This window comes from Oryza sativa, chromosome 4, assembly GCF_034140825.1.
Source record: "Oryza sativa Japonica Group chromosome 4, ASM3414082v1".
NCBI lineage: Eukaryota > Viridiplantae > Streptophyta > Magnoliopsida > Poales > Poaceae > Oryza > Oryza sativa.
In genome coordinates this window covers 20,592,780-20,605,852 of record NC_089038.1, presented here as the reverse complement: position 1 = coordinate 20,605,852, position 13,073 = coordinate 20,592,780, and the positions used below count along the sequence as shown (strand labels likewise).

Genomic DNA, 13,073 nt, shown 5'->3' with positions numbered 1-13,073 from the left:
TTTGGTGGATTGGCTGCGTCGCAGCCAACTGCTTCAAGCAACCATTGCTGCCGCACAGCTCTGCATCAAGCAACCAAACATGATAGCAATCTTTCGTACCAAAATAAACCAACCCTTGCCTAAAAATTTAGATATAGAAATTAGTTCATTTTAAAATAGAGAAAATGTATTTCCAAGAGTGAAAAACCTATACTTATGATAGTGCTAATAGATTCACTTGTTGCTTTAATTCTTATGCATAGTGCCAACTACTACTAATTTATTACTCTCTCCGCCCTAAAATATGAGGGATTATAAATAGATATGATGTATCCTAAGAGTATGAATCTGGACATACCCTTTATCTAGATTCATAGCCTAGGATATGTTACATTCACCCACAATCCCTTATATTTAGGGACGGAGGGAGTATATGATAAATCTACTTCATATATGATAATGAGAAGGTTTCATATATGATAATGGGCCTGCTCTGCTGCCCTTTTACTATCACATATTTACTATTTGCCACTTTCACGTGTTACATTTAACGATTTTGTTATTAGACCCACATATTATTGACAAATGTGAGCCCACAAGTCATACTCTATGAGATTGTTAAAATGTCCCTCTTACTATAGTTTTTCTTTTTTTTGGCCCCTCTTAGGGTGTCTTCGTATACACTGGTTCCCAACCCGGAACAGTAACACGAAAAACGGAGCAGTTCATTAGCACGTGAGTAATTAAGTATTTACTAATCTTTTTTCCAAAATAGATTAATATGATTTTTTAAGCAACTTTTGTATAAAAACTTTTTGCAAAAAATACACCATTTAATAATTTGAAAAACGTGCGCGCGAAAAACGAGAGAAATAGGCTGGGAAAAAGGGGTGCTGAACACACCCTAAGAGCATCTTCAACAGAGTGGCCATTTTTGACTCTCCAAATACCAATTTGGCCAGCCTAACAAAAATTTAGAGAGTCAAATTTGTCTTCTATTCCAACAGACTCTCTCTATTAATCAATGGGCCCACCTTTCATTCTCCTCCTCTTTCTTTTTCCTCCCCTTTCTCCAATCCTCTGCAGCTCTGCTCGTGCTCCAGCTTGTGCCTCTGCAGCTCTGCTCATGCTCCAGCTTGTGCGTGGGGTCGGCAGCGGCGGTTGCGGTGGACGACGGCGGCGGTCGCAGCCGGCGACGGCACGGATGACGGCGGAGGTCGCGGGCGGCGACGGCATGGATGGCGGCGGAGGCCGCTGCCGGCGACGGTGCGGACGGCGGCGGAGGCCGCGGCGGGCGACGGCGGTTGCATGCGACGACGTCGGCGCTGTGGACTATGGCCGGCAACGAGATAGGAGGAGAATACGCGTGGGGTCCACAGTTGGCCAGTGATTTTTGGCTGGTCAAATTTGGCTAGTGTGGGGAGGGTTTTGGCCAGCCATATGACTTAGCCATCCTGTTAGAGAGGCTGTTGGAGGGAAATTTCACTGGAATGGCTAAAATTTAGCTTAGAGAGTTATTTGGAGAGGCTGTTAGAGAGTTATTTTACTAGAACTTAATTTTGAATTTGATTTTTTGGTTTTTCACCGTAGTTTATTTTAGGTCATTTGCTTTTGAGTGGCTAAGGACACCATGTAAAAATTTTACACACAAATAAATTTTTATTTAATAATAAGTGATTCGAATAAAAGAAAATAATAGGATTGTACTTACTATGTCTTTGTAAGGATATCCTTATCCTATCCAGCAGGTGGCGATGACATGTTTATTTTGTCCCATTTTGACACATGCACCGTGTGACCATCTGCTGGGTGGGGTCATCTGCCCAAATATATTGTTGTCTTCCCCTTCGATCCCCTCCTCCTCGCTCGAATCCTCGTCCTGCCGTCTCTCAGAACTCCCCCAAAAATTTCAGTAGTATTCCTCACTCGCACCTTCCAATCCTATCAGATCATCGAACTCCTTAACCGAATCCCGTAAGCGGGAGGGCGAGACCCGACGATCGATCGGCCACGAACAGCGGAATAGTGCAGCAGCTGCCGTAGGCTAAATAAAATATCTAAAAAAGGAGAGGTAGGGATTGAGGTTTGGTGGAGATTGATACAACCCCTTCTCGATTAAGAATTGCTCCTCTTTTTCTTTTTCTTTTTTCGCCAGAGTTTGATCCATCGTTGGATCCAGAGTTGCAGGTGTTTGGTCCCGGTCAGCCATGGCGGATCAGTTCGCGGACTCTGCGGTAAGGAACTTACGGGCTTCTTATACTTCTTTTGTTCCGTTGATATGGTAGTGCCAATGGATTCACGCACTTGTTGCTTTTTTTATGGGTAGGGTTAGATCTGTCGGATTATTGCAGTAGTCTTTGCATGGTCATACATTCGGTGGCCATTCATTAGGGAGTATTACTTACCATGATGTCCATGATGTACACTTGATCTTTTAGTTTCTTAAACTTAAATTAATTTTTGAATCAAGTTATATCGCGAACTTTGCGCTTTCCAAATTCCAATAGTTCATTTTTTGTTCAGTTATCAAGTCCACATTGTTTGTTCACTATTTTGAATATTTTTTATCCTGTAAATATGCTGAAATTGAATGTTGACATAGATTGCTGCTGTTTTCAATGAATATATATATGCAGTTATGCACTGCCATCCCATTTCCCTCTGTTCAACCTTGTATGTGATTACTACCAACCTTGTATATGTCTACTGCATATGTTTAATAGCCATCCTGTGTATCTTATGCAAATGGTAATTCTAGGCAGACCACTTCACTTTATCTATCATGTTCCATTTAGTTTTGGCCACTCTTGGATGGGCTAGTTGCTAGTGTTGAAAACATGCAATCCTTAGTAATAAGCTTTATTTTGTGCTGTGATCAAACTGTACAGAACTACAGATGTGGGTGACTATACAGTACAAATAATTGTTATCTAGCTTTCGAATTATCTGTGTATGGAGATCTATACATGGCAATATGTGCAGACTCATCCATGTCCACAGATATCTCTGCTCTGGCTCTATGTGTCTAGTAACTTGTAACATATACTCCTATGGAAGGGTTAACTTCTTCTAACCCTGCAAGCCTCATAGTATTTTTTCGATAAAGAAGTCACATACATTTAAATTGCAGTGCCCTTTTGTCATGCATAGTGCTTGATAGATTTGTTTTCTGGTCTTCAGAACAATGTAGTCATTGAGGAGGTCAACAAGGGACTGAACCCTGGAATGATAGTCCTGATTGTGGTCGCGACCTTCCTGCTGCTTTTCTTTGTCGGGAACTACGCTCTCTATGTGTACGCTCAGAAGACGCTTCCTCCTCGCAAAAAGAAGCCAGTCTCGAAGAAGAAGATGAAGAGGGAAAAACTGAAGCAAGGTGTCTCTGCCCCAGGAGAGTGAAGAGAGCCACCAGTTATGATGTTGCTGATTTGATTCAGACGACCCTCTTCGCTTGTTAGAAAACAGGATATATATCAGCTGGAACCGCAGTGCTTACAGTTACTATGTTCTGTATAAGCTTTATATAGTGATTCTCCGTTATTGGACAACTTATTTCAGCAAACGGTTGAACCTTAGCCCAAATTGATCTATTGTGCTGTTCGTATTTTTAAGGCTTTCAAATTTTTAGTAGTAGTGGTCTTCTGCAAACTCTGTCTCCTGGGCCTGGATGACCCCTTTGAATCTGTTCTGTTTTTGGTTGCATTTGATGCCACCGACTTCCTTCTGCCGCTTCAGTTGTCTTTTTATGAAAGATGACATCGGTATCGGTGATTCTGAAACTATCGCAACAAAGAGCTTTGCTAAATAGAAGGATCAAATCAGAACTAGTAATGGTCCCTTTGATTTGTAGGAAAAGTAGGAAAAGTGTAGGAAATTTAGAGGATTTTAATCTTATGGAAAATATTCTTATGGTAACCTTTAAAACAAATGATTGAATCCTATCATATCTTTTAAAATTCTTATGGAATAGGTAATCCTATTAAGATTTTAGAGGAAAGTTAGCAAGAGGTTCAACCTCTTGGAAAAATTCTTTTGAGTTTATCTCTCTCATCCGACTTCTGTGTTTTTCATGTGATCTAATCAAACGGCTATTCCTGTGTTTTTCTGTATTTTCCAATTCTCTTACACTTACATTTCCTATCCCAATCCTATGTTTTTTCTATTCCTCCGTTTTCCATTTGATTCAAAGGAGCCCTAACATCCTCATTGTTTCAGCCAAAGCTAACAACCATGGATCATCTAGTGATCATGCATTAGATTTGCAGTCGCACAAAGCGAGATGCTCTCGCGTGCATCCCTTTTTGTCCTTACACAAGTGTCCGTACCATTTGTGATCCGATCTCGAAAATGACAGCGAAAAAAACCCCCCACTGTGTTCGTGTAACCGTGCTTCTCTCGCTGTGCAGAGCAACAGTTCGTTACTGCTCTGCCTCAGCTCGGCTGCATCTCTCGGCATCCACCGATCGGACCGGCCACCTCACATCTCCCCGTCGCCGCCGAAGCCTGCACGCGTCGTCGCCCACATTTTCCCACTTTCCACGGCGAACTGACGGCGACGCCGCGGCCGGCGCAGCTTGTGTCTTCCAAGCCTCGCCTCGCCTCGCCTCGCCGGCGCCGTGTCCCCCTCACTACCTCCCCCTAATTAAAAAAAGCAGTAAGCTAAGCTATCGGCTATCGCCTACTCTTGCAATGCGACGAGACGGGAAAAATCTAAGCCGCGGGACGAATCGAGCGCGAAAGCTAGCCCACTCGATCGAAAAAGTTCTTTTAGGAAAAAAAAATGGCGTGAGGAGGGAGACGGCCGCGCGCACCAACCGGCGACAGCCGCCGGCTCACCCGACTCGATCGGGATCCCTTCCCCTCCACTGCACTGCACTGCCAATGACAGCTCTCGCGCGAGGCTAGCTCTCGTCTCACCTAACCTAACATCGCCAGGTTTTTCTGACAGAAGCGACTCCTCATCCGTCGTCGCAGACAAATGAATGAAATGATTCCGCCATTTTTTTCTTCAATTCTTTTCTCGATGGAGTAGCTCTTGCTTGTGCGATACACCCGCAGGTTGGATTGGCAGGAGCCATGTTACGTCGGTCCATCCCGTCCCGTTGCTTAGACATGCAGCATCCGCGGCGGGAAGCCGGGACGGGGGGCAGAGAGGGACAGGATCGTGGCGGGGGGTATAAATGGCGGGAAGCGAGGAAGAGGAGAAAGAAAGAATATCCACCAGTGTAGACTACTGCAGTACAGATCAGAGGGTGTATTGCAGTATTGGGTAGTTGGATATGCAGGGGGAGGTGGATCAGCCGATGCAGATGGTGCTGCGGGTGAAGCACCCGTCGTCGCTGGGCGGCGGCGGCGGCGGCGGGGAGGAGGAGGCCGGCGAGGCGTCGTCGAGGTCGGCGCTGTCGGTGTTCAAGGCCAAGGAGGAGCAGATCGAGAGGAAGAAGATGGAGGTGAGGGAGAAGGTGTTCGCGCAGCTCGGCCGCGTCGAGGAGGAGTCCAAGCGCCTTGCCTTCATCCGACAGGTCACTTTCCGACTTGGAATGTCTGCAGCTTATTCATGTCACGTTTTCAAAATACAATTCATATATGTCCTAAGAGCTGTTAGTTAGGTTTATAATTTATGATATTTCAGCTTGATTTCGTCTGAAAGAACTGCAGAAACAGCACGGAAGTAGCAATTGCTGTTTCAGGACCCTAAAAAGGAACAATTCTTTTTTATCTGTACTTGTAACAGAGATCGTGTGATATAGGACACGTACTGCATACAAGTTGATGATGCTTAAAGGCACACCAAATGATCAGCTAGCTCAGAAAAGATGCAAGAAAATTTTAAGAGAAATTTTACGGTTCTTAAGAAAGTATCTAAAGGTATCAAAATTTTATACTAAAAAATTTTTTTTAGTACCTTGAGATACTGAGTACCTAGAGAAAAATTTGGTACCTCTAGATACCTTCTTAAGAATGGTAAAATTACCCAAATTTTAAATATGAATAGAGAAAAAAAATCAGCTGCAAATGATGCGTGTGGCTGAATTGTTTGTTCTTTGATAGGAACTGGAAGGGATGGCGGATCCAACCAGGAAGGAGGTGGAGGTGATCAGGAAGAGGATCGACGTGGTGAACCGTCAGCTCAAGCCTCTCGGCAAAACCTGCGTCAAGAAGGTGAAGGCACAGACTTGATGTGCAGAACTGCACATAAATACATATTTAGGCATGAATAGCATGAGCGCATGACACAGATTTGATTTGCAATTCAACAGGTTCTAACTTTTTTAGTACAACTTCTTGAACATAATAGTCGGAATACCCTGTCGAAACAATTTGCGACGTGATACGATGAATTAATTCCAAGGGACTGAATAAGCTGACACAACTATTTGTCTGTCTTGAATTGAAAACTTATAAAGGAGAAGGAATACAAAGAAATCCTGGAGGCGTACAACGAGAAGAACAAGGAGAAGGCACTGCTTGTAAACAGGCTAATTGAGGTGAGTAGAATTAATAAACGTTTGTCACACCATCTCTTTGATCTTCAGATCGTCAAATCGGTCACTGAAAACTTATAATTTCGACGCAGCTGGTGAGCGAAAGTGAGAGGATGCGTATGAAGAAGCTCGAGGAGCTGAACAAGACGGTCGATTCACTCTACTAGGCGCCAGATAATGTTATCCCCTAGAGGCATATAATTCCTCTCTGTAATCTCAGTGCCATGGATTTGTGAAATGTTCACGTGACCCGTTCATGTTGCTTGTAACTCAAGAGTGATTCGTTCTCTCTCTTTTTTTTTTCGCCTCTTCTCTCAGTTAATTAATTGGCTTGGGTGTTTGTTGCGTTGTCACTGTCGAGTAAAACTGACGTATTTAAGCAAGAACATATCATGGAAACAAGGCTAGGAAAAAGAAGGTGAAGGATGTTACGTCGACTCACTTTTGTTCTTCCTTTCATTCTGTACAAAGTAATGTAATGCGACCAGCCAACCACCTCCATTGTTGTCCTAGCTGAATTCAGAGGCTCAGAGTTTCTGAAAACCAGAGTTCCATGAATCCTTACAATTGGGAGCATTTCTGGCAGTTCAGGTCATTGTTTCTCCAGGAATGGTTCTTGCAGGACACTGCAGTCTGGGAATGGCCCTTGCAGAAAGTGCTGTACTGCTGTCACCAGAAGTCCAGAATGATCACATCCTAGTTATTGGCCAAGCTAATATGATCAGCTCATGTTGGCTGGTAGGTCACTGGCGTTCAGCTAGCATGAAGTTGATTAGAGTAGTTCTATTAATTCTTGGTTGGTGGAGTCCGAAATGGGCCATGGATTGCAGTCCTAAGTCCCAAAAGGCTAACAACATACTAGTCCTAATAACATTTAATTACGCTCCAGGAAGGCAGGGAATGATGAGCATTTGCTTATATAACAACTAGCTGCGGTTGGTTGGCTCTTGATGAGAGGGATAGATACTATAATGAGACGGGCCACATGGACCCGGTTAATTAACTAGTGCATCCACACACACAGAAAGGTGATACAAGCGATGAGAGTGTTTCTTTCTGTTCCATTCTTCCGGGTACTGGACTACTATCACCTAATCACCGTACAAAAAGGCCATTGAAGAAGGTGAAACAAATCGCTCCTACTCTAGCGATCTTGACAACGGCGAGGAAACCACGGAGACCCTCCAAGATTGGCTTTCATTAAGTGTAGTGAGGGTGTCATGGATGGAAGAAATGGTTGGATGACAATGAACAACAGTAGCCGTTAGAGAGACACCGAAGAATACGCCATGAAGGCTGGGGTTGCTACGGTGGGCAAGTTCTCGGGAGATTGATCTGAACAATTCAATGCTGTATTTTTCACTTTTTTTTTTGAGAAATGGATTTTTCACTTCTTGATCATTTTGAAAAACTTATTTAACAAATAGATCTTAAAAAACTTATTCCAAGAATACACCCTTTTCGTGGCGCCAATATCATTGGTGCACCAATGATGTTGGCGCCGTCCCCCTCGTCTCTAGTGAAAGCTAAGTCGCTAAGGCCATTCCCAATCTAAAACATTAGACATAATTTTCATAAACTCCACATCATCAAGAAACTAGTACTAGACACTATTCTTCCAATGCAAACACCAATATTCCATACTTAAATTTAATGCTACTTATCTCACTAATGTCTTGGACGTTGTGTAGAAACCATGTCTCATGCAAGACATGGTTTCCTTCTCTTTCCTCATTATTCACTTGCCACATCATTTTTCATCCTATGTGATAGCTTATTTAATGCTATGTACACCATCCTAGTTATTGGGTTGGGAATGGCCTAATGTGATAGGGGACGGTACCAAATCACCAATATCATTGACGCCAAGGATCTATTTGTGAAAATGTAAAAGACCTAGAGTCCCATCTTTTCGTTTATGCTTATGCTTATCAGTCAAAATTTAATTTTTCAGCTTTAAATTTGGAGCCGATTTTGAGTTTTCATCATTGAAGTTTATTTTTCAGCCTTGCTTTTAGATCACTAAAAACACATATATAAAATTTTTATTCACAAATTATTTTTCGTTCGCAAATATTCCGTTTGGCTTATTCCATGAATAAGTGAGGTGATGGGGCTGCTATTCGTAGTAGAAAAGGATCTATTTGTAATAAAAAAAAATTACAAATAGATCCTTAGTGATAATGATGCAAGCAATGAGGACCTATTTGTAAATATTTTTCATTACAAATAGATCATTTTCAAAAAAATACAAATAGTTCCTGGACAGCAAAATGTTGTCTCATTCACATTAGTGACTTAGTTTCCACATGGGGCTACATCAACGTCATTAGCGCCATCATGTTGGATTACGATGCCAATGACGTTCGTGCCGCAAAAAATGATCATTTCTAGAATAACTTTTTTAGGATTTTCTAAACGATCAAAGGTGAAAATTCCAGCAATTCAATGGCTAAGAAATTTTGACCAGACCCATTCCTTTCAGCTTATTACCAAACTATTAAACTTAAAATATTAAGTGCTCTACTCCCTTCATCCCATAAAAAACTAATCTAGTACTGGATGTGACACATCCTAGTACAATGAATCTGGAGATACCTCTGTCCAGATTCATTGTACTAGAATATGTCACATCCAGTCCTAGATTTCTTTTTTCGGGATGGAGGGAGTACACTTTGAAAAATATGTTTTCTTAAAAACCTTTCTTCTGCGGCATTGTTTAAACCATTTGTTTTAAGCTATTTGCAAGTTTGTTTTTATAAAACTAGCATGGTGGCCCGCGCAGATTGCGCGGCTAGCATCATTATATTTTCTCTCATATAATAGCATATATGTTTTCTTATTATATTATTAAAATATATTACAATGACAACATAATTTTAAGTTTTGCAATAACTTTACGAAACTATTAATGTGTAATATTCATATTGTATTTTATATACGTGTTAGTTATTAATTATTTTTAATATCAAATTTTAGTTATTTGTAAATTATATATATTTCTATATGGACTCTAGAGTCGTCTTTTAATATTTTTTTTAAATTCTGAATTTTTATTATTTCTAATTTTATTTCTATGTGGACTGTAAACTCATCTTTCAATATTCTTTAATTTTTAATTTCAAATTTCAGTTACTTCTAAATTGTATTCCTATATTGTCTTTAAACTCTTCTTCCCATGTTTTTCTTAATTTCAAATTTTAGTTATTTGTAAAATGTATTTTTATATGGACTCTAAACACTACTTTTCATTTTATTATGTTTATTCTGAATTTTAGTTAGTTTTAAATTCCTATATGGACTCTAGACTCTACTTCTAATATTCCTTATTTTTTAATTTCGAATTTCTTTTTTTTCTTAATTGTATTTCTATATGGAATCTATACTCTACTTCTAATATTCCTTATTTTTAATTCCAAATTTCTATTATTTCCTAATTGTATTTCTATATGAACTCTATACTCTACTCTAGTCTCCTCTTCTAACATTTCTTATTTTTTAATTCTGAATTTCAGCTATTTCTAAATTGTATTTTTATATGGACTCTAGTCTCCTCTTCTAATATTCCTTATTTTTTAATTCCGAATTTCAGTTATTTCATAATTATATTTCTATATGGACTCTAGTCTCCTCTTCTAATATTCCTTATTTTTTTAATTCCGAATTTCAGTTATTTCTAAATTGTATTTCTATATAGACTCTGTTTTTTCTTTCTCTGATTAATGTAAGAATTTCCAAGCCATGAGAGCGAACGTGGAGGCTCCTTTTTCTATTCCTTTAATAATATAATAGATATCTGATTCATTCCTTAGTAAAATAGATAATCCGTAACGACAAACTGCTTAATAATCTAAATCAGACAGGAATGAGATTAGATTGAAAATAACGTGAACAATCTTTATACCCAATCTCTCGTACGACCGACATGATTTGTGATTACCCACTGCGAGTACAGATAGAAGTAGTGGTTACGTCTATTAACATGGAACATACAGAAGCAGCATTTTGAGCATGGTTTATGCATGAATGAGCTGAAGCTTGGACGAACTTGATCGATCGTGGCATCGTGCATTGATGCACTGCCATCAGTCTGCCCCCCAACATATCAATCACTAGCCGCTTTCTAGATCTGGCAAGGATATAATGGGTATGTTTGGATCCCCTCCGGAATCTTTGTTATTTCGGAGTATTAAACGTAGATTATTGATAAAACCAATTCATAATCCCTAGGCTATTTTGCGAGACGAATCTAACGAGGTATATTAAATAGCCTAGGGGTTATGGAATGAGTTTTGTCAGTAATCTATATTTAATAATCTTAAATAGCAAGATTCCAGAGAGATATTTAATAGCCCGAAAGATCCAAACAAAGCCAATGAACGGAAGTACGTAGCCATGGCCGATACTGACAGCTGTTTCATTAATCAATCGCTAGCCGTGTGTTGCACACATGTGCATGCACGGTTCAGGGATCAGTACGTATACTCACGTTCGCGTGCCAGTATCTGTATTTTTCAGGTCGATCGACGACGTGTCCGCGTACAATTCGGATTGATGCCGTACTGTATGGAGCAGCTATATACTCCCTCTGTCCCAATAATAAAGAGATTTGCTCCGATCTAACGAAAAGTACCTCGGAATATCAGTACCTCACGGTGCTAAATTGTTTTCGATCGTTGGATCTAGTTGAGCAGGATGGACATTGTTAGATCCAACTATAAAAACACTTTGGTACCATGAGATATTGATATCTCGATGTATTTTTTATTGAACCGGAGCAAATCTTAGGTAGCTGGAAGCCTAGAACTACTCGCATCGTCGGTGCATTGTTCATGCCCTAACGACTGCTGCTAGAACATAAATAATGTACGATCTGTATTACTGTATACTCCCTCCGTTTCAAAATGTTTGACACCGTTGACTTTTTAGTATGTGTTTGACCATTCGTCTTATTCAAAAAAATTTAAGTAATTATTTATTCTTTTCATATCATTTAATTTATTGTTAAATATACTTTCATATATACATATAGTTTTACATACTTCACAAATTTTTTTTAATAAGACGAACGGTTAAACATGTGCTAAAAAGTCAACGGTGTCAAATATTTTGAAACGGATGGAGTATATAGCTAGCTGACATCATGCACAAATGGTTCATAGTTTGCCGAATAATGATTAATGTTGCTACACATAGCCAGCCGTAGTTCAACCATTTGCCAAGTTTCTGAAGGGTCCCCGTCTAATACGCGATTAGTCGCTAGGGGTCACGTCACGCGAACAGATCAAGGAGTACTACACGTTTTTTCTTTTCTCAACCTCGCTCGTGACTGTCTACATTCGATGTGGGTTTTTCATAAATTTAAAATCAATTTGAAAATAAGTGTGAAAAAAAGAAAGAGAATAAAAAATATATTACACTAAAATCTATTCATGTACATAGACTTTATATATATAAGCATATACATTGCTAACTTTGTACATATAGACTATATGTATATAAATATTTTATACAAAATATATTTAAATTTGAATACAAATTTAAATCGAGTATATAAACTTTTACCGTATAAACTTTAACAATACAAACTTTAGATGTATAAACTTACTAATTAAAACAGAAAAGTAATACGGTGAAAAAAAAAGAGAAAGAAAAGGGGAGAGAAGCCCACCACCCCGTAACGAGGACCGATCGCTGTCCACTCCCTTACGCGAGCGATCGCTCATTAGGATTCTCGCATGGATGGGGCCCGTCTAATACGCGATTCGTCGCTAGGGGTCACGTCACGCGATCAGATCAAGGAGTACTACACGTTTTTTCTTTTCTCAACCTCGCTCGTGACTGTCTACATACGATGTGGGTTCTTCATAAATTTAAAACTAATTTGAAAATAAGTGTGAAAAAAAGAAAGAGAATAAAAAAATATATTACACTAAAATCTATTCATGTACATAGACTTTTTATATATAAACATATACATTGCTAACTTTGTACATATATACTATATGTATATAAATATTTTAAATATATTTAAATTTGAATTTAAATTTAAATCGGGTATATAAACTTTCACTATATAAACTTTATGTGTATAAACTTTAACAATACAAACTTTAGAAGTATAAACTTTAGATGAGTAAACTTAAGGTATTTAAATTTGAATTCAAATTCAAATTTAAATCGGGTATATAAATTTTCATCGTATAAACTTTATGTGTATAAACTTTAACAATACAAAATTTAGATGTATAAACTTTATATGAGTAAACTTAAGATGTATAAACTTACTAAACCAGAAGAGTAATGCGGTGAAAAAAAGAAGAAGAAAGCAACGTGGGGAGAGAGACCCACCAGCCCGTGACGAGGACGGATCGCTCTCCACTCTCTCACGCGAGCGATTGCTCATTAGGATTCTCGCGCTGCTCCTGTTGCAGAAACTACGATATGGAAGGATTTCATCCACATTTATGATTTATCTGTAGTCAGAACAGAGTGGGTCTGCTCGCTGTCTTCGGATTTGAGTCAGTTTATGCACCTCAGCTGCATAACCTTTTGCTGCTTCATACTAATACTAGTTTTATTTTAAGAGTAAATTTCATAGAACTGTAACTA

At 39.3% G+C, this 13,073-nt stretch overlaps 2 protein-coding genes across 3 annotated transcripts; both read left to right on the top strand.

The window, feature by feature from the left end:
* Window positions 1-1,787: 1,787 nt before the first annotated feature.
* On the top strand, window positions 1,788-3,698 carry LOC4335761 (DNA-binding protein S1FA2-like). Of its 2 annotated transcripts, none has more exons than NM_001419322.1 (3): window positions 1,788-2,050; window positions 2,159-2,213; window positions 3,160-3,698. In NM_001419322.1, the coding sequence occupies exons 2-3, from the start codon at window positions 2,187-2,189 to the stop codon at window positions 3,373-3,375; spliced, it is 243 nt and encodes an 80-aa protein (NP_001406251.1). In that variant the 5' UTR covers window positions 1,788-2,050; window positions 2,159-2,186; the 3' UTR covers window positions 3,376-3,698. The 2 variants fall into 2 exon arrangements, with proteins under 2 accessions (NP_001406251.1, NP_001406252.1); NM_001419323.1 differs by having other exon boundaries at window positions 2,135-2,213.
* A 1,482-nt stretch (window positions 3,699-5,180) lies between these two features.
* On the top strand, window positions 5,181-7,023 carry LOC4335760 (uncharacterized). Its single transcript, NM_001419324.1, has 4 exons — window positions 5,181-5,498; window positions 6,028-6,138; window positions 6,384-6,464; window positions 6,554-7,023. The coding sequence occupies exons 1-4, from the start codon at window positions 5,256-5,258 to the stop codon at window positions 6,626-6,628; spliced, it is 510 nt and encodes a 169-aa protein (NP_001406253.1). The 5' UTR covers window positions 5,181-5,255; the 3' UTR covers window positions 6,629-7,023.
* The last annotated feature ends 6,050 nt before the right edge of the window (window positions 7,024-13,073 follow it).